This window comes from Pyrus communis, chromosome 13 (assembly GCF_963583255.1).
Source record: "Pyrus communis chromosome 13, drPyrComm1.1, whole genome shotgun sequence".
NCBI classification, from domain to species: Eukaryota; Viridiplantae; Streptophyta; class Magnoliopsida; order Rosales; family Rosaceae; genus Pyrus; species Pyrus communis.
Genome location: NC_084815.1, coordinates 1,736,713 through 1,761,450, shown reverse-complemented (window position 1 = coordinate 1,761,450; position 24,738 = coordinate 1,736,713). Strand labels below are relative to the sequence as shown.

General features: G+C 36.0%; 1 protein-coding gene and 1 pseudogene across 1 annotated transcript; one reads left to right on the top strand and one right to left on the bottom strand.

The window, feature by feature from the left end:
• Positions 1-13,351: 13,351 nt before the first annotated feature.
• On the bottom strand, positions 13,352-16,202 carry LOC137713268 (probable purple acid phosphatase 20; annotated as a pseudogene).
• A 4,021-nt stretch (positions 16,203-20,223) lies between these two features.
• On the top strand, positions 20,224-24,738 carry LOC137713267 (purple acid phosphatase 22-like). The gene is made up of 5 exons (XM_068452556.1): positions 20,224-20,384; positions 20,587-20,878; positions 23,058-23,614; positions 23,757-23,845; positions 24,285-24,738. The coding sequence occupies exons 1-5, from the start codon at positions 20,232-20,234 to the stop codon at positions 24,511-24,513; spliced, it is 1,320 nt and encodes a 439-aa protein (XP_068308657.1). The 5' UTR covers positions 20,224-20,231; the 3' UTR covers positions 24,514-24,738.

The window sequence follows — 24,738 nt, the reverse complement described above, 5'->3', positions numbered from 1 at the left end:
TAGATATATATATATATATATGTGTGTGTGTGTGTATTAATTTAATAATGTTAATTTTCCTACTTTAATATACGTTGTGGAGGATTCGAATTCAAATGTAAGGAGGCAAACACATGACTTCGCTTAACTGATCAAACCCTCACATGTTTTCTTAAATGTAATAGTTGAACGCTCCTCTTTATCGAATTACATGCATAAACGAAAATAATGATCATGATTAAAAATATGTGTGTTTTAGGTCTTTTCAAAGATTTTTTTAATCCATTATCCTTATTACAAAAGAAAATTTACTCATATATTATATATACACATTGAGAAAGATCAAAACATAAATACAAATTGACAGATGTATTATGCTAATTATCTAGTCTAATTCACGTTTGTTTATATTTAAATATATTAATTTGATAGTGCTAATTTACCTACTTTAATATGCATTGTAGAGTCACTTAATACTACGATCTAGTGATATTCTTCTTCACTTATAAGTGAGAGGTCTTAGGTTTGATTTTCGCCAAAGGCAAATTTGAACCGCAATATTGCTAACCCATTGTGAAGTTTAGTCTACCCCCTCCTCTTAGTAAAGATAATATCGTTTGTTCAAAAAAAAAAAATGTACGATGTAGAGGATTTGAATTTAGGTACAAGGAAATTGACACACTACTTTGCTTAACTGATCAAACACGCACCTGCTTTTTAAAAGTATTAATTGAAGGGAGATAATTTTGACACTCCTTTTAGCATCTCTTACACTCTTTTTTTATCGAATTAAATAAATAAAGTGAAAATAACGTTCATAACTAAACACAAACGTATGAGAAAAAGCTGTCTGTTTACCATTTTCTTAATTGAATAGTGTTAGTGTGCCTAGAGCATTGTTTTGTGACAAACTCATTACCCCAAATGCGAATCCCTATTAGCTAAAAAAGGTGGTTCCAACAAAAAGACCAAAGAAGGGTATCCCTTTGGTAGGCCTATCGGTCCTTTAAGTACAATAAAATGACCATTTTACCCTTATACATAACTTGCACCTTTTTTTCACCGTATCGATGGTGTTTTGTTTTACGTTATTACAATCATAATTATAGACCAAGACAAAACCATAAGAAAAAAAGCAGGTTGTTTTTTGCCCAATATAGGGGTGTGAGCTTGAAAATTATGGTGCTATCCACAAACTCTAGTTTACATTTCACACATTTATATTAATTGTTATCTTTTAATGATCTTCAATTCATTTAATCTGACGGTTAAAAATTAAGTGTAAGAGAAGTTGCACAAGATGTGTGCAGAGCACCACCCCTTGTAAAAAATGGTGTGTAGTGGGTGAGTTTTTTGGGGCAGCCAGCTGCCCTCATGGATTATCAGTGGCTTAACGCGAAACATCAGGGTTTGACAGGTGGTGTTTTGGAAGGGTCTATCAGATGAGGGTAGAATTGTCCAACTGCCTGTGTACCTCGTGGAGCTCGTTCATTTCCATCCTCACTTGGGGCTGTGCTTACCTTAATCTAATTATGGATTTTAATAGCACTTTTTAATGTGTCAAGGATACGGCATGATACACCAAGCAGTATATGATTACGCAAATTAATATCACAAAAATCCTAAAATTTAGTACATATGTATTATCTTATTATAATTCTTTTCAATTTTTCAATTTTTTTTCTCAAATAGAAGTCATTTACAATTTCTAAAATCATAGCAAATATCCTATTAACATATAATTATGAGATACGATAGATGCATAACTTGCTAATAATTTGGTACATTATTAGTACATTATGTACTCTAGTATGTATTAGTATTTTAGTACATTATAAAAAAACTAATTATAGTATGTTATGTAACTCTTTATTTGATACGTACAAAACTAATGATATGTATGTGTAACCATAATATAAGATAGGTTTTTTTTTCATATTATTAGACTAAGGACTCATATTTTACAAAAAAGAAGAAGAAAACTTTATGAACATAAAATAAATATTTTGAAAAACTATTTAATAGTTGGATTTTATTTTATTTTATTTTTGGTTAAAAAAAAAGTTGGACTTTAATTTTCATTTCATATTATTTTAAAGATTAAATGTTATTAACCCTTATACGTCAAGCTTAAACGAATGAGACAACCAAACTTCAATTATCTCATAAAAAATGCGAGTTGTTCGGTAGCTTTACAAGTCAAATATATAATTTTTAAGAAAAACTAATGAAAATGGTTTAAAAATTTTGAGTTTTAATGATAAAGACAAAATAAAGGGTAAAGTGAATAGTACCATGATTGATTTTTTAGTGTAAAAATATAATTTTTTATTAAAGTAAACAGTATCGTGGATTTTTCGTTAAAACTCCTTAATTTTTATGTTCGAGCTCAATTGATTTCTTTTACTAACCAATCTTGAATGAGCTAAATACGTGTCAAACACAAGCCGACCTCAAAAGAAAGAAAAGATTCGGAAACCGTGGGAAAATGCTGTGATGGCGGTCTCACATTGCCAGCCTGTTGTCGATTTTTCTCAAAGAAGGGACTCAGAAAATCGTGGGGAAAGTATAAAGCAACATATCATTTAGGGTCTCATGATACATAATAATAGCATTTCTTGTCAGATAATTTGGCATATGTATAAGACGATTGATTAAATTAGATTAGTGTCGTAACATAAGTATCCTAAATTCCTAGTTACAAATAAAAGGGTTTATTTATTAATTTTTTTTTTATTTTACCAAGAATTGTCCTTAAAATTGGCTTAACTTCTCATTTTGGTTCTTTAGTTTCAAAATCAATTAATGTCGTTCCTAAAATTGGTTGTCGCAAATCAATTTGGTCATTCTCTACAACCTCATGTTTTTAGCATAATATTTTATAATATTAACACGACAATTAACATTAAACTGTGAGATGATAAAAAATCCATTAAGAGTTCCCCAAACATTTCTCTTCAAACAAACAAATGATCCTGTCAACAAAAACACAGGGGCCAAAGGGTGGTATCTCTGTAGAATCCCTCCCAAGAGTGGACTCAAAATTGACAAACTAAAGCGTTATAAATCCGGATCTTGAACAACCAATGATGGCCATCTCCAACAATGATGGTTCCTCTTCCCCCCTCCCCCGTCCTTCCTTCCCCTTCAAACAATACTCCTTCAGTATTACGATCTGGTGATATCCCTCTTCGCTTATAAGTGAAAGATCTTAGGTTTAAATTCTGTAGATGGCGAATTTGATACCAAATTAAACTGTTTATTGTGTGACTTATCTGAACTCCCCCTCTCCCTAATTTAAAAATATCAATGTACTAAAAATAAAAAAAATAAAAAAAATATCCTTCTTAAATAACCTTCTTACTTTCTGCGGCAGAATTGGAGGCACCCTTTAATACCAAAGCAAGAAGAAAAATTGTAGAGAGGAGGAAAAAAATAAAAGAAAATAAAAGGGGGTTTCATGATTTGAAGGGGTTAAGGGTTGTTTGTTTTCATAAATGCGTTATGGCAGTGCTCGAGAGATTTTGCATGGCCACAGAGGCATTCATGAACACCCTTCATCATGCACATTGCCTATAATTACCATTATGTATACAGTCCCCCCTCCGTATAGGGTTAAATGCCCCCTAATTTTTACCCAACAACATAAAAAAAAAAAAAAAGAAATAAAGAAAGAAAGATGATTGCATTGCATCACCCCTGGTGAAACTTAAATTGCTGACTCCTGCAATGTGATTCGATGGCAATGGCATGATTTATACCAGTTTATCTTTATAATCATGGGTTGGTTTCTGCAATTTTTCTTGAATACTTAAAGGCACTCAGTGCTTTAAGCTAACGCATAATTGATCGTTGAATTTGATTCAATAATTTTCAGTCATTAAATTTAAACCATTGGATTAAACTTAACACTCAAATATGCGTAACCAAGTAGTGTTTCTACTAGGGTGGATCCACCTTGGGACAAGGTGGGTCATCTGACCCCACCCCCCCTCCCCACCCCCCCAAAAAAAAAAAAAAAAAAAAAAAACCTCAAACCATAGAAAAGCTTGTTGTTGTCCTTTTGAAAGTCTGATAACCCTTAAAATCTACCTTTTGACTGCTTGAAGAATTGCCTCTATAAATACTGGGCAGGACAGCTGCTAGTCTCATGCCTTTGTATGCATTGCTATGGGCGTTTGTCAATGTGTTCACTCGGTATATGCTAGTATCAGTCGGCATGCTCACTCAAAAGTTATTGACATCAGTCGGTATGCTCGCTCAAAAGCTATTGACATTAATCGACATGCTCGCTAAAAAGCTATTAACATTAGTAGACTTGCTCATTTGAAAGTTGTTGACATCTGTCGACAAGCCTGTAATATGACTTAGCAAATGACCTTAGGCTCGATAAAATGCCAATTTGCATGATATTACGTCCAAACAAATTTGCGTACTGTGTCCGCTATTCTTATTGAAACCCCAATAAATTTCCTAAATCCGTCATTGTGTTTGTACGTACTAAAAATTCGTGGTTTCCGTTTGGTGAACTAGTTGTAATGTGAGATTCCAGTGGTTTCTGTACGTACTAAAAACAACTTTTTCTGAGGTCGTTTTTAATGATTTCACATAATTCCAATTTCCTGCATGGCTAATGATGAAAATCCTACATTATTATGGTTAGTAAGTGCATTGAACCCTACACGTGAGAGCTAAGAAGGCTTTGATGGTTTGAACTTTTTAGGGTGGTAATTTTGTTTGGGACCACACGTGTAAGAGAAGATCATAACCCCTTTTTATCTCTTCTGGGTTCTGCCTCAAATCTAAAAGATCACTACTTGAACACCACAATGAGTTCACACGGTTATAGCCTTATAGGTGGGCTAGAGGGTGTCGAGCTAGCTACTTCAAATCTGGATCATGTGCCACCCCATTGATTTCTCAGTTCTAATTGGATACATGACACTTTGATGCATAACTTGTTAATTGACTAGAAAATGGAGTTTGATATTGTAAATTTGAAGTTAAAGATATATCTCGTAAGAGTGGTTTCGTCGCAGCACTAGTTATATACAATTTGTGCAAATAATGTAGCACGTGTCAATCGATGCCATGTTAGTTTTGAAGAAAGTCGAGTAACATGATTTTGGCATGCCTTTATATTTTTCAGTCTAAAAGTAAACCTAAACTCCTATTCAACTCATCAATAATAGTTTAAATCAAAGAAAAAATAACCGAGGAAAATGTCATTTACACTTCATAACAAGTTTCCCACACTTCTTCAAAAGCTTATCATGAAGAATGGAAGAAACTCATTTTGGAATGCAATTTATAACGTGCATAAATAAAATAGGAGAGTGATTGATGCACATTTTCTTTTAATTATGGCTCTTGATGAAGGCAAACATAGTATGCTTTAGGAACAAAAGGCAAACAACAATGGGGTCAGCCCTGATGAAACCCTAATTTATCAGTGGATACCAAAGTAGGTTTTTGCTTATGTTGAACCCACTTCAGATAAGTGGAACTCACATACTTTCCATTTTCATGATGAAAGTGGTTAGATTTTAAGGAGTACCCTTTCGCCAAAAAGGCAAAAAGCACAAAGAATACAGTAATTTTAACTTTTTGGAACACCAACGAATTTGTTAATGACCAGGCTTAAAAGAACGAAATTGTTAATGTAACGAATGGTAAAGTTACAAATTTTTATACTTTTTGCTTACATGAACATCAAATAGAGCATACATAAGTCGTTACTCAACTCTGTTTATAACTTCTGTTAATCTATTTGTTATCTATATGACTACATACAACAAAATAATATGTCGATTGATAAATATGTACAAAGAAAAGCCTCTAGGGCAATAACATTGAATTTGTTACTTAAGGGTAAACCCTAAACATTTAATTTTTAGAAGTACGGATCAGAATGTTACTGACTCTAAATGAAAGGGGTGCAAAGTATTAATCCTAAACGTCACTTAAGCTACGATACACATCAATTACCTAGTTTAGACGCCAAGATACACATCAATGCAAGAATTAGATGCAAAATTAAGACACCAGTTGATGACACAAATAGTTGGTCCAAATTATAAAAAGTAATTACTTTTCATTTAACTACGACGCTTCAAGTAATTTTGATGCTAATTAGTTATTAGCCTAGTAATTTTTCCCTCCTCAGTCTAAAAATCATCTTCACCTTTGGACTAAATTAAAATGCCAAAATGTATGCTTCTTTATCCACAACCCAAGAGGGGTCCCAAGATAAGTGTGATAGCCGAAAATGATGATTTACATACAACCCTAAAACAAATTATCATTCACTCTGGTGGAGGAAATTGCAAGTTCACATCAGAGCTACAGTTTTCATAAGTAAGAAAATTATAACCACATTTGACTTTGTTTAGAAACATCGTAATGAATCCAAAGGGATGATGCTCAAATTCCAGGAGGCATAGAAATATGGCAGTCTTGGATTACCCACACCATTATTATTGCAAACCATTGATAACTAGGAGAAGTTTTAAGTGTGCTGGGAATAGTCCGGTACACCAAACGTCACAATATAAGTGTTTAACTAGGATTTCGATGGGACAAGACAGGACATAACGAGTCCATGACCAATATTTCAACTGGGAGTTTTTTTAACAATTCAGAAGCTGATGATCATTTTTTTGTTGTGGACAGGGATGGTTTGGTTGAAATTTAGTTGCTTCAGTGTCAGGGATGTCACTGATGATTCTTCTTTCTTCCACATTGTACTCATGATCAGTATTGCCACATTAATTGTTCTTAAATACCCAGTTGCAAGTCATCCTTGAAATTTTTTTTCCGGGATGTTGGACTCAAACGGATCTGCTTTACAATCACGTGATGAAAATTGCAAACAGGATACTTTCTCCTTGGACACAGATGTGACATGAAAATGTTAGAGTAGCTATCTTATGCCGTTAAGTGGAACATGGGCCATCTAACTTTCGATCTGAAAATTTAATTGGGTCCACGGTAGCCCAAAGATATCACAAGGAAAGAATGCGTTTCGGCCTTTCATTTTATCAGAAAGTTCAAGTTATTTCATTGGGTTCGCACATTGTTGTAATTGGGCTAAGTAGCTGGCACTGCCCATATGATTATTTGGCGCATAAGCATGTTTTGTTTTTGTTTTCATACGACGATATTGGAGAGTGGGAAGCTAAGTCATATAAAAAGCGAGTCATAATTAAGTATTGAGTTTGACATCTATGTTTAGCTTGTAAGGCCATCTTTAATTGAAGGCTTAAAGGCTGGTTAGAGAGCTCATTTTAGCCATTTGGTCCTTTAAAATATTAATATTTTAATGAACAGTACATGGTCATATTTGCCACCATCTTCAACCGAGTGCCAAAGGACTATAGGACTCGTTTTCGCCCTATCACAAAAAAAATTGTCTCTAATCGAGGGGCAAAGAGCCATCGTGCCAAACATAATTTATTATTTAAATTTAAAAACTACAACAACTTAAATTTAAAAACTACAAATTACATTTAAAAACAACATTAACTTAAATTTTTTAAATTCATAAAAAAAAAAATTTGGCCCAAAAAAAAAAAAAAGGAATCCAACGGTAACTAGCCATTGTATTTGAAATTTTGGCCTACCATTCCTGTCGAATATAATCGACAAGAATAATCAAAATTCTGGCCCAGCCCAGGGCTAGCTGATTTGGGCCAGTCTGTTGGCTCTTTAGCCCTTTTTTGTCCAGTGAGGCTAACCCTCGGTTGGAGACAGTTTTCGGCTATTTTCGGCTCTCTGGCCCTTTGGACCCTTTGGTTGGAGATAGCCTAACTTTTTGGATTTGGAGATGAATATCACATGAACATATTAACATTGAATATGCATAGTGATTTATTAGTCTTTGTGTAACGCGGCAAAACATGTTTCGCAAGCTAAAAATAAAAGCAACAACAAGTAATTTGCAACTTTAATGATTAAGAGCACACACTAATATACCTAGAGTCTTCATTCTCAATCTCGCTTTTATATCAAAACAATAAAATAAAATAAAAAACACGCAAAAAGAAACAATAGTAGAGACCCTAAACCAATAATTTCGATTTTCTCATTTGATTATTAGGGTTGGAAGTAACACATCCAATACATGGATTTTCTTCTGTATATTTTGTTGGCATGAGTCAACTATATGTTTTAGGAATGTAATCAGAATAGGATTATATGATTGATTCATTGTATATTTGGGATTCTTGTTCCCTAACTTATAGGACCTCTTGTACAATTATGTATATGCCTCCAAGAGACAAGAATAATATAACGATTCAACTCTACACACATATACATTTATCTTGGCATCAGAGTAGGTTTCGCTATGTCTCTTCCCAAACCAAAACCTAAAACAAGTCAAGACGTGCAATCTTCAACAAAGGTTGCATCATACACTAATTCTGGTGTTCTTGAAATTTGAACCCAGAAACCCAAAACCTTTGTGGCTTTGTAATCATCAAAACTACATCAAAATTTAATCTTACTAAAATCACAACCAACTTGATGTGATGGCAGAAGAAAGAACGTCCGGAGAGTTGGTTACCATCCAACCCATGTCTAGTTCAAATGAATCCACCAACTTCAGGGGCGTTCTGTTTGGAATTCGATTGAATGATACGAACTTTAAAGTTTGGTTAAAGATGATGGAAGTCCATGTTGCATGCCTCGACAAGCATGGATATTTAACTGGGAAGATTCCAGTTGTGGAAGAAGACTCTCTAGGTTACACAAAGTGGGTCACCGAAGATGTGATTGTGTAAGAGTGGCTATTGAAAACCATGGAACCACACATGCTGAGTCTCTTCATTGATCTTCCGACAACCAAGGATATATGGGAGAGTGCAACCCAAATGTTTTACGACGGATCCGACGAGTCTCAATATTATATGTAAGGCTATACGAACTAAACAAGATGGTTGTTCGGTAAATTTATATTTCACATATTTGAAAAGAGTATGGCAAGATCTTAATAAAAGACGTCATATCAAGATGGTGTGTGCAACTGATCTTTGAACTTGTAAGGAAGAGCTTTCAAATGACAAAGTGTATGATTTTCTCACAAGATTAGACAATGGCTTCGACCAAGTCCAGAGTGAAATCATAAGAATGAAACTTATTCCTGGGATTGAAGAGTGCTTCGATTTGGTTCGACGTGAAGCATAAAGAAAGACAACTATGCTTGGGACAAAAGCCACGGCAACGAGCTCTTCTATGGCAATGGTCACCAAGTCCCCATCACCATCCATACGTCCACCATCCACTGGAACACCACGCCTGAACCATACCTAAAAAGACATCGACAAGGACAAACTTCATTGCAATCACTATAATGGAAAGAGGCACACTGAAGATACATGTTTTGAAATACATGGGTATCCATAGTGGTACTGGGAACTAAAAAAACAAGTGAAAACCAAGGGGAAATGCACAGGCCAGGCTAAATTGGTCGAGTATGGGGCTGGAGGGGCTACTATGACAGCAGGCCAAGTAAGATCCAATTGCAACATTGGGAAATCTGCTATTACAACAAGACATTCTGAGCTTAGGTCACACACATTAGTCCACGACTTGGAGGAAAAAGTGGGCCACAACTTGGAGGAAAAATTGCAACCTGCAGCGAAGGAAGATACCGACCAGATGCTATATTTAATTAAGCAAATTTCAAATGAGGATTCGGGTAAAATAGGTAATATACTCATAACATCCATTAAATGAGATTCTGGCTGGATAATAGACTCAGGGGTTACTAACCACATGACATACGGCAAATCATTGTTTCACCACATGACTTCCCCACCAAAGGAGAATATTATCATGGCAAATGGCGAAGTTTCTCTTGTTATGGAAGTTGGTTCAATAACCCTTACTCCATCTCTATCTTTGCACAATACACTACTTGTTCCATCATTATCAAATCATTTACTATCTGTTGGTCAGGTTACAGAACAGTTGGATTATGTAGTATTAATGTTTCCTACTTTTTGCCTACTTCAGGATATCTAGACACGGGCGATCATTGGACGTGGTACTAAGAGGAGAAGGTTATATTATGTGAAGGATGTGGTACTAAGTGGAGTCAATCAAGTGCATAGCAATTACAATAATAAGACCAAGACAATTTGGTTATGGCATTGTTGACTAAGACATGCATCTTTTGGTTATTTGAAAAAATTACTTCCATCTTTATTTAGTGGCATTTCAGAGTATGATTTCCGCAGTAATGATTGCATTCTTGCAAAGTCATTGTACTTTGTACCATTTGAGTTTCAATAAAAGAACATTGCCTTTTGAGTTAGTTCACTCTAATGTATGGGGTCCTTCACCAATAACTACACAACATGGTATTCGTTGGTTTTTTATCTTTGTGGATGATTGCACTTAAAGGACATGGCTTTATACAATGAAACAAAAAAGTAATGTTGGTCAAATCTTCCAACAATTTTACCTTATGATTGGAAATCAATTCTGCCTCTCTGTTAAAGTCCTCATATCAGATAATGGTGGAGAATATCTTAATTTAGAACTCTCTCAGTTTTTCATGGAGCACAACATTCTTCATGATACTACTTATCCTCAAACTCCACAACAAAGCAGTGTGGTGGAGCGTAAGAACATACATATCTTGGAAACCACTCAGGCACTTCTTATTAGAGCTTAAGCTCCTAATACATATTGGGTGGATGTTGCCACTTATTCCATTTATCTCTTGAACTAAATGCCTTCCTGGGTTCATAATTTTCGCACCCCTATGGAATCCTTGACGGATCATGTCTCTCTACCATCCTCTATCTAGTTATCACCTCGCAATTTTGGATGTGTGGCATATGTGCATCTTCAAAAAAATTAACGTAGTAAAATGGACCCATGTGCAATTCATTGTGTGTTTTTGGGATTTAATAGCCAAAAGGGATACCGGTGTTATCATCCATCTACTAGGCGTTTATATGTCACCATAGATGTCACATTCTCCGAAACTGAAATGTTCTTCACTACCAATCAAACCCACTCTACTCGTTAAGGGGAGTTGGTTAGTACAAATGATGAATATATGTGGTTTGATATACCGTTGAAGCTATCCAATAGACAAGTTGAAATTAACCAAGAAAATATTAGTGAGCAAGCAGCGGAATGTAGCAGTGGACTGAGAAGAAAACCTTTGAGTAGCCCAAGTTTTGACTTAATCACCAACCTAGGCCCGCTTGTACAAGGCCTAAGCACTAACCCACACGCTAACTGTGGGGAGCAAGCTGTGGAATGCAGCAGTGGACCGAGATGAGAGTCTTTGACTCGGCTTGTAGATGAGCCTGAATTGTTTGGGTCAGCAAGTAAGAAAATTGATAGCACCGAAGCAGCAGACCTAGCAAATAATAACCCTCATTCTCCTCTACTAGTACATGTTCATCTCCCCGATGATATCCAAGAGGTATGTTCTCATAATTCGAGTATTATTGAAAGTTCTTATGTCTTACCTCCTAGGCAAAACCATGGTAAACCACCTAATAGATTTTCTCCGGATGAAAAAGTCAGATATGCAATTGCACAATATGTGTCAACACATCGATTATCACCTAAGTATCAAGCTTTTGTGAATCAAATGGCTGAAGTCAAGATCCCAACCAAAGTGGAAGAAGCCCTGCAATATCGTCATTAGATAGAAGCCATGAAAGTCGAGATAAAGGCCTTACAAAGAAATGGAACATGGAACGTGGTACCACTACCACATCGGAAGAGACCGGTGAGATGTAAATGGGTATTCACCATAAAGCACAAAGCAGGCGAATCCATAGATATATACAAGGCAAGATTGGTCGCTAAAGGGTACATACAGACATTTGGAGTTGATTATCAGGAAACAGTTGCTCTAGTTGCAAAAATGAATATTATTCGAGTTCTTATGTCCATAGCTGCTAACTTTGATTGGCCCTTGAACATTTTGATGTGAAAAATGCATTTTTATATGAAGATCTAGAATAAGAAGTATACATAGATTTTCCACCTGGATACAAAGTACCAAATGGAGTTGGAAAAGTGTGTAGACTTCGAAAGGCTCTTTATGGACTCAAACAATCATCTAGAGAATGGTTTGGAAGGTTCACCCAAGCAATGAAGAGCTATGGCTACAAACAAGGGAATGCAGATCATACATTGTTTATCGAACGCATGTGAGGTAAAGTCACTTTGTTCATAATCTATGTGGATGATACGGTAGTCAAATGCGATGATACATAAGAGATAAAGAGACTGCAAAATTATCTTTTCTCGGAATTTGAGATGAAGGATTTAGGGGGCTTGAAATACTTTCTTAAAATTGAAGTTGCTCGTTCTTGTGATAGTATTTACTTGTGTTAGCGGAAATATGTGCTAGATCTTCTCTTTGAAACTGAGATATTGGCATGTAAACCAACAGAAACCCCCATCGTACAGAATCATCACCTGGCAATGTACCAGGATCAAATTCCAACTAACAAAGAGAGGTACCAGAGGTTAGTAGGTAAGCTAATTTACTTATTGCTTACAAGGCCAGATGTTGCATATGCAGTTAGTGTTGTAAGTCAGTTTATGCACTCTCCTAGTGAGGATCATATGGTAGCTGTAATGCGTATATTGAGTTATCTGAAAGGTGCACCTGGGAAGTGGTTGATTTTCAGGAAGCATGGACATATGGAGATAAAAGGGTATACTGATGATGACTGGGCTAGGGACATTACTTATCGTTGCTCCACGTCAGGCTACTTTACATTTGTGGCAGGAAATCTTTTGTAACTTGGAGAAGTAAAAAACAAAACATGGTGGCCAGGTCCACAGCTGAGGAGGAATATCGAGGTATGGCACATGGGATTTGAATTGTTATGGATCCAGATTCTTCTGACTGAAATAGGATTTAAGCCTTGGGAGTCTATGTTGTTATACTGTGATAATCAAGTAGCGAGAAAGATAGCCAACAATCCAATCCAACATGATTGTAACATGTGGAAGTGGAAGGACATTTTATCAAAGAGAAGTTGGACATTAAGCTGATTGACATTCTGTATGTGAGGTCTGAAGAACAGTTAGCTAATGTGTCAACTCATGCAGTAAAGTGAAGGTTTTTCAAGACTCACTCAACAAGTTGGGCTTAGGTGATATTTACGCACCAACTTGAGGGGGAGTGTTGGCGTGAGTCAACTATATGTTTTAGGAATGTAATTAGAATAGGATTACATGATTGATTCATTGTATATTTGAAATTCTTGTTCTCTAACTTATTGGACCTCTTGTACAATTATATATATGCCTCCTAGAGAGAAGAATAATATATCGATTCAACCCTCAACACATATACTTTTATTTTATTTAATTAATTACAAGTTTACCTGTTGCAGGCAGGATCGGATTCGCGTCTTGTGAGCCAAATGGAATCACTTGCATTTGTTTCACTATCTTCATTCCGATGCCATGTCCACTGTGCATGGGTTGCATTCACTACAACCAATTGCCCGTCCCCAAAGCTTGCCTCCCTGAAAGCCGATATTTCGGGTTTCGGATTCAAATACCTGAAATATTAAAAATAAATAAAAAAGAATATAAAAAAAAAAGTGTCAGTTTGCGACAAGAAAAATATACGAAATAATTAAGGAACCCATGGAAAGAACTGCAACTAATTAAGCCAACTTAATTACTTGCTAGCAAGGCCTTCACGGTTGCCACCATCTCCAGTGGTAATAAGCACTGGACCACAATTATTGGCTTGATCCTTGTAAACGCGAGTCTAAGACAACAAAGTAAAAAAAAAATATCATTAGTAATATATTCAACCAAATCAAGTAATTAAAAGCAATCCTAATTGATTTCGGATATATGTGAATTTTTGTAAGAGTAGTAGGCTCAAAACGAGTGATTATCGTCATATTAACTTATCAACTAGTTAGTGCATCAACGTCACTTTTTACATAGTATAACCAACTAATGGATTTGCTAATGTAGTTACTTATGTGGCAAAAGACATGATTAAGTAGATGTTTATTAGTGTGTCATGCTCTGTTCATGAACGACTTAATTTGCATGTGATCATTGTTAGAGGGTGTTGAGTTTTCACCCCTGCGTCCCGGGTTCGAAACTCTTCCTCTCATAACTAAACTATTGTAATAGTTTCGAACTCTCCCTACTTAATAATAATAAATTAAAAAATAAAATAAACGACTTAATTAGATAGTGCAAAATGTGAAAGGCTCTAACGTTACAAGTTAAGGAAAAAACTTACAAAACGCTCGTAGGCATGTACATGCCCTGCATAAACCACATCAACACGAGCTTGATAGAGCAGATCTTCCATGGCCTCCTTCATGCCAACAGATTCAGACTCACCCTGATGAGCTTTATTAGAATTGTGCCAAGGAGCATGGATAAGCACGATGATCCACGGCGTCCTCCCCCTGTCGACGTTTCCCAAATCCGCTTGCAACCACTGATACTGTGCAGAACTTGGATCAAAATCAGTGTACGACCCCAACATGATCACACGAACTCCGGCATCATTGAATGAGTAGTAGAGGTTTGAGTCTGATCCGCTCTCTTCATATGGCATGTGCCACCGCGCATTGTATGCAGTGAAGGCATGCGGGTGGAAGATCCGGATCTTTTCGACCTCGTGATTGCCATGTGTGACCATCCAAGGCCGTTGGCTTGCCAGTGGCTGCACCAGACGGCCAAATGAGTCCCATTTACTTTGGCGCAAGTCTGCATAGGATAAGTCTCCTGGTAGTAACAACATGTCGTGGTTTGTTTTGGCTATGTGTTGGAGGGTTGAGGAGGTCCATTCAGTTTGTCCAAGATCACCTGCCAAGCATGTAGGTAGATGGCTAATTTCATTCATTTAATTTTGTTTAATTAAGCATATATGTGCTACTAAATATTTACACATACCTACGACTGCAAATGTGATAGGGAATGCTGCAGGCGGGGTTTTGAAACTGAACTCAGGATCCGAATGAGAGGAGCCACAGCGGTAGTAGTACTGCATGTTGGGTTTCAACGGACCGATAACGACGTCGTGAATATCCCCATACGTGTATATTATTCCATAGGTGTAGGAACACTTGTAATTCCAGTTGCAGTGCTTTCAAAAACACCTAGAAATGTTCCATATACCACTGTTGCCGGACTAGGGATGTCTGTGATCCATGCCACCCTCATTCTGTCCTCGCCTACTACTGAAGTATGCACCTGCATGTGCACATAATCAGCAGATATATTAGCTACGGCTCATTTAAATATGGACCATCTAATAAGAGCATGATGTTTTAAATCTCTAATTTTTATTTATTTAATGTTCATCATTTGGTCTAGAACCATTACTGATCTTCAATTTATTGGAGTAGATAATTTCTAATAAAAAAAAAAAAGGGCTTTAAAGCCTTACGAAAAAAAAAAAAGAAAAAAGAAAAATTGGATACAACGTGGAAGGTAATATTTTTTTTTTTCTGGAACACACAATATTATCTACGCTAGGTAGAATATCATCATACAATAATACTAAATGACGACGTTAAAGGAAATTAAATCTTCTATATGCAACACTTCCCATTTGACCTATTGTGTCACATATATATGTCTATTCCCATTCATTTGACTAAACCATTTTAAATATATTTTTGGAATTGACTTTTAATAAAAATGCAAGTAAATTTCGGTAAAGCATTTGAAGTGCTTCATACGAGAAACACTTAATTGGTAATGCTTGCAATAAACATTTCAAGTGATTTTGGAATTAATAATTTTTTCAAAAAACGTTTTCAATTGAAAACACTTCCCAACAAGCTCTTAATTCTTTTCTTGTGGTTGGTAAGTAATTAAGAAATTAAACAGATTTCTTCATTCTGGTAAAATACATGTTGGCCTAATTCACCACTGTCCAAGCCTACAATTTTGCTTTCAAATTCCCCAGAAAAATAAAAACTACTTATTCATTTTTCTAAAATTAAATTAAATTATGGGCAGAGAAAAAAAACTTGTATCAGTTTATTAAAATAATAATAATAATAATTGAACAGTACCTGTATTGGAGAAGCAGAACCAGGATCATCCGCAGGGACGGAGAGGTTCTTGCGAGGCGGTGGGCGATTATAACCTTGGACAAATGCACCAAACAACACCGGGAAAGCCAGGCCAATTAACGTAAAAACAGCGAGAACCAGTCCCGGCCAGCGTTGGACGTCCGCCATGTTTAACGTTTAAGACTACTCTCGAACTCTGGCTAATTTCACCAGAAAATGATCTAGAAAGCGAATGTCTGCTTCTTTCCTCTTCCTCGTATAAATAGAACAGAAAATGCCAATTTAACGATGGAACAACACATCGCGGTTAGTACGTGACACGTGGGACGTCACACAATTGGACACGTCTCCAAAAGGCATAACATAAGCTGAGCGAATTTGAGTCGTTCGATGGGTTTTTCATATTTTTAGTGTGAAAATGCTTAGCCACTTTGGCTGCCGATTTCGTCACCGATTTGGTGATTGTTGAGTCCGGACATTAGTTAGTGTTTGTTGTTTTGGGGGTGTGTTGCGGCCACGGTTTCATTGCCTTTCACTTTGGCAGTGGCAGGACTTCTTCAGATACCATGTATGTCGGCATTTGGCAAGTTGGAACCGTGGAGATTTAGCATTTTCAATCTCCAATGGATGGATTAGAGGAAGGAAGTGCGATATCCATCAATGCTTAAAGATGATAGGGTGCTTTAGAGGGTATTTCAATTCAAAAATGTTGGGGTGGAAAAAAATACTGAAAATTTCAAACCGAACTGAAAAAATCTCAAACCGAAAATTCCGAAAATTTTGGTACCCAATTCCGAATCGATCCCCAAATTTCGGTATGGGAATCGGTCTCACATTTTCATTCTTTCAATAATCCCGAACCGAACCGAAATAAAATATATATATTATTTAATTTTAAATATATATTTGGAATTGTAATAGCCGTTGGATTTAGTTGAGATTTAATCTCAACCGTTGAATCCAAATAAAACCCTCACTTAGTCACTCACACTCTCTCTCTCTCTCTCTCTCGACCTCACCTCACCCTGCTCTCTCCTCCTCGCCGATTTCTCTTGATCTCTCTCCTCCTCCTCATTTGCCGTCTTCGAATCCGGCCACATCACACTCACACCAATGACTCACCTCTCTCTCAACTGACCTCTTTGATCTCTATCTCTCAACTTCCCATCCCTCACTAAAAAACACGTTGCAGGAATGGCAGCAACTTAGGTGATAACATCGTCGATCCTCACCAAGAGTTTTGCCTTATTTGAAGGACTCAAACCTTTAAGCCTTAAGTTCACTTAGTCTTAGACTCTCTCTATCTCTCTGTCGCTCCTTCTTGAATTCGAAGCTCAACAACCACCAACCCTTTCACAATTTGACTCCAACGAACTCTCTTCACTCCGGCCACCACCACACCTCACGGCTTCATCCCCCACCATCAATTCTCTCCAGTCTCTGTGTGTGTGGGGTTTCGATTTAAGGTTAAGGTTTTGAATTGGGGCTTAGAGTTTCAAATTGAAGCTTAGGGTTTCGAATTGAGGGCTCGAGTCAGGAGGAGGATGCGGGTCCGTCTGACTATCTCTTCATTATGTCTCTCTCTCTCAACCACCGATTCATTGTCACTCTCTTATTTCAATTTAGGTTTTTAATGTAGGTTCAGATGATTTCAATTTCAATCTAGATGATTTGGATTTTGATGCACGTTCGGTTTCGAGAATCCCAAAATTTCGGTTCAGGATCGGTCATCGGATTCTCATCCTAAAAATTTTTGGTTTGGGATTTGATATGTCATTTTCGGTTTAGTATCCCATACCGAACCAACCCTAAAAAAATGGAAGAAGAAATTAACTTGTATAATCATAAAACATTTGGAAAATGACAAAAAGACACATCATTTTTTCCTTCTACACACTTTTATTCAATTTTATTACTTATTTTTATTTAATTTATTCAATCTGATGACAAATTTTTTTTAAAAAAAAAATGTATAAAGCTAAACAAATCAGCTCTCAATGTGATTACGCTAAAAAGGTTGATAATAATACATGAGCAAATCCTCACTTTAGATTTTTGTCAGAGCTTTATAAGGTATTATACTGAATTGATTTCCCTTCTAAAATGGGCAGACTATTTCCTTCTAAAACAATTAAACTCCCTTCTAAAAATGGGCCTCTAGTACCACTGTTTTAGTGATATGTAAGTAACTAAGTGAGAGGATTTAAGTTTAATTTTGCAAATAACGAGTTTAATACTAAATTTTTGATGACCTATTGTATGGGTTAGACCAACCCTTTTTTCCCAATAAAGTGATTCTTTAACTTAGTTTGACATTGTTGTGCTGTAAGAAAATCATTTTTGAAAGTGCCGTGTGAGATGCTAGATGTGATCAAAATAGTCTTGCATTTGGTAAACAAAATTTTAAGTCTGTTGTGAGTACAATCAACAGTTTTTAATGTTTAGTAAATTTTGTGTAAAAATAGTGTCAGATATGTATATGACTAAAAAAGAACATTTTTTGGAAATAATTTTTCAAATAGTAATGAGTATTTTCTCTAAAAATGATACAAATGATAGAATACTATTTAAGATCACCTCATAGTAACGAGTATTTTCTAACTTTTCTAAAGAATAGAAAACTTAAGATAGGTGTAAAGAAGCCTAGTCAAGCCGAGTAGCAAGGTGCTCAAACTCAGCTTAAGCTCAAAAAAAAAAAAAAGTTCTTCCACGGTTCCAGTTATGCTCAGTTCCGGTTCTATAAATATTTTGATTCATCGATGAGCAATGTTCTTTTCATATTATAAAATGTCATATGAATTTGAAACCATTCATTCAAATTTTCATTGATTGGATCACTATTTCAGATTAATGGTCTGCGTTATTTAACACATAAACATACGATATGTATTAAAAGTTAGCTTTAATATCGTTCCACGTCAAACCTTACAAAGAAAGGGATGTTATTCGAGGTAGCTATGTTTGTGTGTGCTTAAAATACTGCAACGTGATGTTATCATTCTAGGTCTTATGGTATGGAAGAATAATATATGGTTGATATATATTTAAAATATAATTCTATAATTTTTGACACATCCCAGACCGGCTTCATCATAGCATGATATTGTCTGCTTTAGGCTTACCGTTTCATCACGGTTTTGTTTCTGGGAACTCACAAGCAACTTCCTAGTGGATCACCCATCCTGGGATTGCGCTCGTCCAAACTCGCTTAACTTCGGAGTTTTGATGAAATCCAAAGCCAATGAGTTTCCAAAAGGCCTCGTGCTATAGGAGGTGGGCATGTACATATAAAGTACATCACCCCCTCTCCGTTGATCGATGCGGGATGTTACAATTTGAATGTAATAATTATACCACGTGATAATGTTCATAGTACACTAAAAAATTTCTCGCTTTTGATGATCTGGTCCAATGTACAAAACTTGCTCTCATTGAAAGACATTTTGATATATTATATATCTATTGAAGAATATGCCTTATGTTTCTTAATATGGTACATTATGATCTGTTAAATAATTATAACCCAAAGGTATCTTCAACTGAGATATCCATTAAGTTAGCTAATACTACTTTTCAAAATGGATTGAGTGCTTGGAAATAAAATGTATCTGCACGTCAATGAAGGAAATTTGTTGCTGGCAAGTCACCTAATCAAGTTAGCAACCTCTTGTCATACGTTTTGAATCGAGGACTTTTAAAGCCTAAAATTTACCTGCCCACCGTATTTTTCCTCTTTCTATTTTTGGCCTTTTTGGCGTGGGTAAAACAGGACATGTACTTAATTATCTGTTACTGCGTATCATCATTTATCAAATGTCATGTGTAGGGTGTGCCCTGTAAGTCTAGGGCCGGCCAAGCTCATTCTCTTCATATAATGTCTTGTTTAGTTACAAGTTCACGCAATTAGACTCAGCCTTAATTCAAATGATCATTAAACTGATGATATTAACCAAGTTAATTAAGATTAGAGCCAAGCAAAGCCCAATCTACATTAATAATTTATGCTGGATAGAACTATCATATAGATATAAAGATTGAGAATCCTAGAACGTCAGTGGCTTTGCCGCAAGTATTGCCATACTTACACGCCATTGCAATCTTATTATTCTATCCATTTTTTCAAACCCCCTCAACCCTCTTATATATCTCTCCAAGGCTCTGGAAATATTCGTATCCAATAGCTCTCACAAAGCAAAAATGGAGAAATTATATCTTCATGTATTCTCTCTTCTCCTAATCATATGTCTCTTCCCTCAACATCTAAAATCACAAGATGATGATTTTGTTAGACAACCTCCTCGCGGAGTAATATTCACCCATCACACTGGTTCCGATGAGGACCCTCAACAGGTACAGTTTATGGGTATTCTAACAGTTTATATGTCTAATTGTCCGGACGGTAATGATAGTATCTTGTACATGAACCGGCAGCTCACTATTTCTAAGTAATGGGGAAGAAAACCGAAACATGCTATAATTTTGAGCTCAGAAAAAACAGTTAACACCCGACTATTATAATTTCTTGTTGATTGTTTTCTTAACGTCGTATTAGGTGCATATTTCACTAGTGGGAAAAGATCATATGAAAATTTCATGGGTTACTGAAAGCATGCATGTTAAATCACTTGTGGAGTATGGAAAGGTATCTGGGATATATAATGGGAAGGCAACTGGAGAACACACATCATACAAGTACTTTTCCTACAGCTCCGGGAAGATCCACCATGTTACCATTGGTCCCTTGGAGCCTGCCACTACATACTTCTATAGGTGTGGAGGTTCAGGCCCCGAGTTCTCCCTCAAGACACCCCCACAAAAACTTCCCCTTGAATTTGCAGTGGCCGGTAAGTTAAGTTACATTTTTTTCTTTCAAATTAAGATAATGTTATGTTGTCAGAATCTAAATTTTAAGCACACCTTTAACAGGATAAAATTTTCACTATCGCAAGAAATTTATCGATCAATAATTTTGAGTGGAGATTTAGTAGCTTGTCACATGAAATGAACTATCGATGAGCGTCTTTCTGGAATTAGAAGGAATGTTATGTATATATTTGGGATATATTTGGGGAGTACGATAGAGTTGGTTAGTTAGCTATTTATAGTTGCTTTCAGTCCAAGCGGAATGACAACAAATGTTGGAGATGAATGTAAAACACTCGTTAGGAAAAGTTGCAAGTTTCGCAAACTTTTTAGCTGCGTCTTCGAAACGTTTATTTTAAGTCGTACTGTCGTGGGACACGCCTTGCCTATTTAAGTAAACATTGCAAAAACCTAATTAAAACTGTAAGAAATAATCTGACATTTAAAATAAGGAAAATTAATAAAAATAATTTGAAAACTTTGAGTTTTAACGATAAGGACAAAATAAAGGGTAAAATGATTAGTACCAGAATTTACTTTTTAGTGTAAAAATATGGTTTTTCATGAAAATGAACAGTATCAGGAGTTTTTCGTTAAAATTCTTTTAAAAATAGAAGAAGATGAAGTTTTAGCCGATTTCAATAGTAAGTTTCTCCTTTCTATCAGATACACAATGCTCAAACAAATAATAAGTCTTTGGTTCAATAATGAGCGTATTTTTTTGTGACAACAATGTCCACTATTTATAACATAACACTCTAATGATTCTCCTATATATTAGAATCATCGCAGAAAACCATCAAAAAAATCCATATTTTATATATTTATATATATATATATATATATTACAGTTCCAATATAAAATTCTATTCCTATAAGAAAAAGGACAACTTCTAGCTTTCAAACGAGACTTTTCCGTATCTATTTGAATTAATCACTACAGCCAGCTCTAATAACTAATTCATACTCGTACTCTAACAAACACAACATATCAGCGCTTTTGACCAAAAAAACACGTCAGCTTGCATGTTTGCAAGTTTATATTTCCTTTTCATTTTAATTTTAGAGGCCTGCTTGATTCTGCAACAATGGGTTGGCTGAAATGACCGTTTAACTGTTTCATGGGTACTAATTTAATTAGGGAAACCGGTTGATGAACTGATGAAAATAAATTTTTAATTGTTGAGATAATTATTTTTGGAATTTTATCGATATATTGTTCATATTTGATCGGTAATGTCGTTGAGATTTAATTAATATGTGGTCGTCATTTTAAATTCAATTAATTCAAGTATTGAAGTTTGTAAAATCATCATTTCAGTCACTCTCTCTTAATTATGTGCTATCTAAATGTAAATAAACCTTTATCTTATGAAAGAAACATTAATCTTGGTAAAGGATGAATCTTATATATGATTGGGGTCTTCCTGAATCAGCGGCAGCCCTATCTATTTATCTTCCGATAAATCAACTCTGGCATAAAAAGAATGGGTTTTGCTCAAGTGGAACAATATATATAATCAGAGACTTGAGACCAAAAGCTTAGCTTCAGATTCACTTTCCTTAGCTTTGTGATTATATGGCTTTTATATAAGGATTAATATTTTTTTTTTTTTTTTGTTTGTCAAAGGGATTAATATGTTTTGGATTCATATATATTTGTGTGTGTGGCTTTGAGAATATTCGCCACTCATTCACCTTAGACCTCATAATTTTGTAGAAAGGCCTAGTCGGTCTTGAAGAAAATAGAAATATTTTACCTTTTATTTGGGCAACAATGATAAGCTACGCAAAGGACAATTCGAACTCAGGTTCATTATACGAGCACTTCCAATCTAATCCATGTCGCTTAAACCAGCCGTTTATATAATAACCCAACATTAGAGCGTTCCTGTTCTTCGATTTGGTGGATTGGTTGACAAGTCCAAAGCCAACCCTGTAGGGAGCCCAGTAAGGCTACCGCCTTAAACACCCAAATTCATATGCATACATATTAAATACAGTAATCCTGGTTCGAAATTATTAAACTTAATGGTTTGCCAACCCTACAATATCAAGGTCGGCCTTGCGTCTGTCACATTAATTTGTTATAAGATCGAAGTTTGGTAAATGTAACATTGCTCATGTGTGTGTGTGTGTATGTCCATGTGTTGCTTTCAGGCGACCTAGGTCAGACTGAATGGACTAAATCAACCCTACAACACATCGGAGGAATGGACTACGATGTGCTTCTCCTCCCCGGCGACTTGTCATACGCTAACTCACACCAACCCCTCTGGGACTCCTTCGGCCGCATTGTCGAGCCCTACGCCAGCAAACGCCCATGGATGGTCACCGAAGGCAACCATGAAATCGAGAGCTTCCCTCCTGGCTTCATGGCCTACAATGCCAGGTGGCGGATGCCCTACCAAGAGAGTGGGTCCACCTCCAACTTGTACTACTCTTTTAAGGTTGCCGGGACCCACGTCATCATGCTGGGGTCCTATGCTGAGTTTGATGCTGAGTCGGATCAGTACAAGTGGCTTCAGGCTGATTTAGCGAAGATTGATAGGAAGGTGACGCCGTGGGTGGTTGTGCTTCTGCATGCACCTTGGTATAATACCAATACTGCCCATAAGGGTGAAGGGGAGAGCATGAGGCAAGCAATGGAAGAGTTGTTGTACAAGGCAAGGGTGGATGTGGTTTTTGCAGGGCATGTTCATGCGTATGAACGATTTGTAAGTTGGATTAATTTGATTCCTTACGTGCAAATTCGTTAACATTAATGAATGGCTAATAGTGTATAATATGATTAACTTTGTTAATGATTGATGCATGAAAACTGGGGTTTCTAACATTTTTAACCATATAATGTTGCAGACTAGGGTTTACAACAATGAAGCTGATCCATGTGGTCCAGTATATATGACCGTTGGTGACGGTGGAAACCGTGAAGGACTAGCGTTAATGTAAGTACTCTTTATTTTAGGTCAAGATTTTGTGTTGCTAGGATGTTATTATGATTGTTGATACCTTGATGGTAACATTAAAAGTTGTTCGTGAGATTTTAAAGACACTCCAAAAAAAAAAAAAAAAAAAAAAAACGAAACCATCTTTTACATTCATTCTGCATATTCAAACATATGTAGGTTAGACTTGTTGGTTACGACATACAACGTGCCCGTCTCCTTGCACCTAAGTTTGAATTTATCTCTCCAAAGATTTAACGGACCATAGCTACATAATCTTAGAAGATAGTGTGTGTGTGTGTGACCTAAGTTTGAATTTATCTCTCCAAAGATTTAACGGACCATAGCTACATAATCTTAGAAGATAGTGTGTGTGTGTGTGTGTGTGTTAATTTTCCATTCATAATAACCAAACTTTTAACCATCCTTATAAATGTAGGTTCGAAGATCCGGCTTCCCCTCTGTCTTTGTACAGAGAGCCTAGTTTTGGACATGGAAGACTCAGAATAGTAAACGAAACACACGCATTTTGGGGATGGCATCGAAACAACGACTCAAACTCCGTTGTAAAAGACCAACTCTGGTTAGAAAGTTTGAGCAGCTCCAAGGCATGCTTACATCCTGGGAACCAGAAGGTGGGTTCATCATCCGTTAACGATGAATTATAGGCTCACATGTTACACACAAAGTATACAATATCTTAGCCTTCTTGTTTTTTATCTCGCAAAGATTGGAAGTTACAAGGTTTCTGTGTGCAAATATTTATAAATTCTTCTTTTGTAATTAAGTGCAAGGTGTGGATTATTACCTTTGAGTTCTTAGTTTATTATCATGTTTCTGTATTGGATGCTTTGTAAAAAAAACAAGTTTGTGTAAATTAAACATCAGATTGT

Coding starts and splice junctions, on each gene's coding strand:
- LOC137713267 (XM_068452556.1), top strand. CDS start 20,232: ATGGAGAAATTATATCTTCATGTATTCTCTCTTCTCCTAATCATATGT. Junction 20,879..23,057: donor CCTTGAATTTGCAGTGGCCG/GTAAGTTAAGTT, acceptor TGTTGCTTTCAG/GCGACCTAGGTCAGACTGAA. Junction 23,846..24,284: donor CGTGAAGGACTAGCGTTAAT/GTAAGTACTCTT, acceptor TTATAAATGTAG/GTTCGAAGATCCGGCTTCCC.